The sequence below is a fragment of the Montipora capricornis genome, chromosome 13 (genome assembly GCF_036669925.1).
Source record: "Montipora capricornis isolate CH-2021 chromosome 13, ASM3666992v2, whole genome shotgun sequence".
NCBI classification, from domain to species: Eukaryota; Metazoa; Cnidaria; class Anthozoa; order Scleractinia; family Acroporidae; genus Montipora; species Montipora capricornis.
The window spans coordinates 27,602,674-27,607,673 of record NC_090895.1 but is presented as its reverse complement, the minus strand read 5'-3'; the positions used below and the strand labels follow the sequence as shown (position 1 = coordinate 27,607,673).

At 40.6% G+C, this 5,000-nt stretch overlaps 1 protein-coding gene across 3 annotated transcripts in view; it reads left to right on the top strand.

Annotated features, from left to right (window-relative positions):
- The window catches only part of LOC138029676 (neural cell adhesion molecule 2-like), a 56,247-nt gene that overhangs the window by 39,618 nt on the left and 11,629 nt on the right, over positions 1 to 5,000 (top strand). For all 3 annotated transcript variants that reach the window (XM_068877396.1, XM_068877395.1, XM_068877394.1), the window contains one exon: positions 2,219 to 2,500. In XM_068877396.1, coding sequence (XP_068733497.1) covers positions 2,233 to 2,500 — 268 coding nt within the window. In that variant the 5' untranslated portion in view covers positions 2,219 to 2,232. The remainder of the gene's footprint in view (positions 1 to 2,218; positions 2,501 to 5,000) is intronic.

Here is a 5,000-nt window from a genome sequence, read left to right as displayed (position 1 = left end):
AAATGAGGGAAAAAACGATAAAGAACATGGCCAACAGCATGTTTTTATTTTCTGACAATAAACGCCTTAAAAGACTCAGACATGTTTTGACCTTTGACCGAAAATATAAAACCGATTAATGGCAAAAATATCTTTGGTAAATGTTAAGAAATCTGAATTTTTACTTCTTTCCATTGCCGTTTTCCACACACCCTGGCATTCCGACGAATTTTCAATTACGATCTAACACATAGATGATTAAAAAAGGTTATCAGTTACAAGGTATCGTTTCATCAGCGTTTTTGTGCGACTTGTGTATGAAAATTACACCACAAAGGCGAACTGATTGAGGCGCTTTTCGTTCTTCGGTTTTTGTTGCTTAGAAAGTCACAGTTCGATCGTTAGAAAAAAGGGACTGATCTTTTGGTCAAAGAAAACACGCCACGGCTACGAGAATCAACCACATCTATTTTTTACGTGATAAATTTAGATTTGAGCAGTGGCCGATTGCATTGGCCGATTGCAGGAGACACCGACAGACAATAAACCAATCAGAGCCAAAGAAAATACAACTCGCTGGTGACAAGCGCGTGAAAATTGTCATTTGGCTTCTGATTGGATGAAAAAGCAGCGCAAAATTTCATCATATGTCAGCCAGGGACTATAAATTAAAGATTAATTCATTTTATGACTCAACATTGAAAAGCCGTTTTAATAATGCGTAAAATGGTGTGGAATAACTGTGTACCGTACAATACAGTCAAAGGACCTGTGTCACACAGGTAATTTTGTGTAGTTTTACCAATTATTTGCCCCTACTCGCTATACAACTTAACGTTAACCCAGGAATTCCTTTTAAACAACACATCTCAAATCTTTGTGACAAAAATGGTATCGTTTGAGCATACGCATACAGAATTTAAGTTACAAAAAATAGAGATAAACTTTCAAAAACTGTGAGGTTGATCAGTTTTCAAAAACCTTACATGTAATCCATGATTTTAGTCTTTGGGCAAAACGGTTCGAACACATTCAACAAAGCTTCACGAGAGGCCTGGTATTCAGTCCCAGGCTGCAGTTGCGGTTGTTGCTACGGATACGGACTTGTTACTATGGATATGGACATGGATTCGTCATTGGGAGGCCAATTAGCGCGCATGCGCATAGGGAAGCAAAAGGCTTCAACTTCATTCAACATTTGCAAAAACCGAAAAAAAAATGTAGAATGTTTGTTGAACTCATTCGACTTCGATTCAACATGTTTCAACATCGCTGTCCAACAAAATCGAATGGATGATGCCCAGGGGATGTTGAAACAAATATTGGGCCTTAAGAACAGCGTGAAGTCACCAAATTTGAAGTTTTGACGATAAACTTTTGCATACAAATTATTTTCTGTCCTCTGCAAAACAACAACGTGAAATAGCCAAATTTGAGGTTTTATGAAGGACGTCAGCACTTGAAGATAAATTTTCGTTTTCTTCCCTAAATTAAGCGCCGTTCCGACCAGTGTCATTTTTGAGGAACTACCACACCGTTGTCTCAAAATATTGTAATAAATTCGAGATTACTCTAAGTCGTTCAGCATGGAAATTAAAGTGTGCATAATCATTCTAGGATTAAGCGGTGGGGATGTTTGGAAAGAAAATTTGAAAATTCATCGTCAGTGATCACGTCCTTCACAACAACCTCAGAAACCTCAAGTGTGATCATTTCACTCGGTGTCGTTGTAAGGCCGAAAAATCTTGATCAAAATATGAAACGCGCGTGTGGAGCGTGCAGAGTGTTTTTGCTCATTAAGCCTTTTGTGTTGTCGAGTTTTCGTTGCCGTCTTCGTCGCCCTTGCGTAAGCTCCCTAGTTCCCAATGCAATCAATGAAGACCCGCTAATTAACAATTAGACCCGTAGCCCTTGCATAGCCCATGAGGCGAACCCGAACGGGCTATTGACCCGTGGTCCTTGAGAGCGAAGGGTCTAATTGTTTTAGAATCACCCAACTAGTCGGACAGAAAAGGCAATAACAAAGTTAGCAAATGCAAGTTGAAGAAATGTTTATTTGGGAATAAAACGGAAGAAAGCGTCACGCTTTTCGCTACTCGAGGACTATTACTAATAGTCCTCTAGTAGCGTAGCCAATCAAAATGCAGGATTTGCATTAGTCCACTAGTTGGGTGATACTAAAAGGGAGTAGCTTATCCTTGGCTTATCCGCTACAAACTCTTTTCGTTCAACTTTTCAGATGCCTCGATCAGCATGTTTCCTAACGGCATAACAACCGTTGGGAAGACATTTCGTATGGTTTGCACAGTCGAAGGTGAGGAGTTCGTCGGTTGGTTTGATGTTAACGGAAACAAAGTCACAGCGAGGCCGATTCCAGGTCAACTTACACGAGATAAGTTCTACGTTACACAAAGAGGCAACTCCTATACTCTGGTTATTCAAAAAGTTACAGTCGCTGACGGAGGAAATTATACGTGCAAGGGCGGTCAAACAGAGCGAACATTTACTCTGTTTGTTGAGTGTAAGTATCATTTTACTCCAATTTTACTATTTACTTTAGAATCATTTTACTTCAACTCTGTTGGTGTTACACCGGAAATCCACACAGTGTTGAATTATTCCACGTGTATTTTTTTTTTGCTTTCCAACTTCTCTTCCAAAAGCACATGGTTCTCTCTCTGACGTCACATGACGTCGCATACAGTGTCCAGTCCTCTAGCGCATTTCTATATCTAACATTGGGTTATTCTCATGTATTAAAATACTGTCGGAATATTGATGGAGGCAGTGTGGCCCAGTGGTTAGGGCGCTTGCCTTGAGATCCGGAGATCCCGGGTTCAGGACCCGCTCTGACCACTCGCTGAATTTGCTTCAACTTCCCAGCTGCACTGGTTTGCCTGCGGCCAGTTGGGATTCTTAACAGTTGTTGTTGTTGTTGTGTTTTGTTTCGTCGATTGTTTCATTGGCCCTGTATTGTATTGGCCCTGTATTGTGTTGTATTGAGTGATGTCGTAACTCCAGGGCATTTACTCGCGCAGCATTTGAAATTGCTATAAAAAGAAGAATACTTTAAAACAGAACCAGCAGTGGTGCCTCTGGACATATGCGCTTGGCTTTAACGTCGCACCAATACGATATTCCCCATCAGCCCGCTGATCTCTTATAGCAGAATTTTTTTCCTTCTCGCAAAAAATGAGGTAGATTGAATGAATAAACTGTTCGAGTGAGTCCTCGAGGTACTTTTGAAATTTCAGGTAGGGGTAGATTTAGTTTAGATCGACAATCAGATGTGGTTTGATGCTACTCTGATTTAAAGGATAGAGCAGTTTTCAAATGACTGTCGAAAGTAAGTACGCGATTACAATTGCTACGCTTAGTGATTGGTTAAAAAATCTCGCACCAGTTTATCAACCAATGAGAAGGAAAAGCTAAACCAATCGCGACTTTCACGCGCGATTTTTCCCGCGCTTTGAACAAGTTACACGGAATTGCTACGAATTTGAATTGATTCATTACGCTGTTTGCACCTGCTGTGATTGGTCGAAGTTATTACTTTAGTATTTGTTTTACGACACTCAATTGAAAACCGCTCTAATGAATGTGACTTACAAAATTGCGATTCAAGACACAACGTTTCGACACTCGTGCAAGTTTCTTCACCAGGGGGTTATCACTAAGTCTGAAACTCTCCTTTCAAGGAGATGTACATACGTGCAAAGTAAAAATCATCTTCATCACAGAGTAGAGCTCCCAAACAAAAACGTTGATGGTACCAAGTTTCCTTGACAATTACCATTGCTCGTGTAAATGATTAGCAAGTTTTCCTTGACAAGGAATAATTGCTCGTGTAGATGGTGCACAAATTTTCCTTGACAAGTTTAGCCTTTGCCCTTAATACGTGTTATTCAGCGATTACATTAAAAAATGTTCCTGTCCCTAGCCCGTCTAAGCTCGTTCCACGCCAACTCGCGTTTTGTTTTATCCGCCATTTTGTTTATTTTTTCAGCAATGAACGTGAGCGTAATGCTAATACTGGGAACTACTCTCATTAATATTCCTTGCTTCGTTTTTACACGAACAAATTTTATCCTTGACAATTTTCCTCGACAGGGAAATGCTGTCATGCTAGCTTTTCCTTGTCAAGGAAAAATGATCAATTTTACCCTAAGAGATGCTTTTTTACGATGGTGGCTCAGAGCTACTTGAAAAAAATCCGGAAGCTTCTCTTGCTCCCGAGTGGTTACGGGAGTCTTCCGTAGCTCATCGGTAGAGCATCGGAACCCTTAGTCAGAGGCTCGTAAGTTCCTGCGAAGAAGCAGGAATTAGGAAGAATTGAACTAGTTTTTTCCCAGTATCTTCGAGTTAGGAAGACAAAAAAAAGCATCTTTTCAGTTTTAATTATCCAGCTACAGATTTGTATGGTTGGTTTACCAGCCGGAGTGTTTCTTTTGGCAAAAACCTGCTTTTTGTTGCTCTTTTGAGAATATACCAAACTGGAGTTTGGTACGTCTTCGCAATCCTTGAATGGTACAGAATAAATAAGGTCGGCTCGTGTGTTCCTCGTTCCTTAATCTTAGCCAAAGTGTGACTAAGGATCACGAAAGGTAGCTAAAGGATCCTGTCCAGATTGTGGGCAGTGGTAAAAAAAAAACAAAAACAAAGGAAAGGAAAGGAACTTTATTTTAGGGCGCTTTTTATTTGACGGAACTGACCGGCCAGACCGGGCATTTGGATTCGGTAGAGCTAACTCTACAACGCTTTCAAATTAACACACTTAGGGGATGATATATTCTCCTCCAGAGGAATACGAGGGATTATCATGCAAGTGCTTCTTCAAATTGTTGCGTTTTCTTTTCAAAATGCGGACTGGCCTGGCCGGCCAGTTTTGACACAAGGAAAGCGCCCTAAGTAGTCAGTAGTCGTTCTGGCGCTGGAGCACTCATGGGGGACACTGTAAACTGAAATTAACAAATTAACGCAAATCAATTGTTGGTTTTTGAGGATAAGGGAAAACCGGAGTA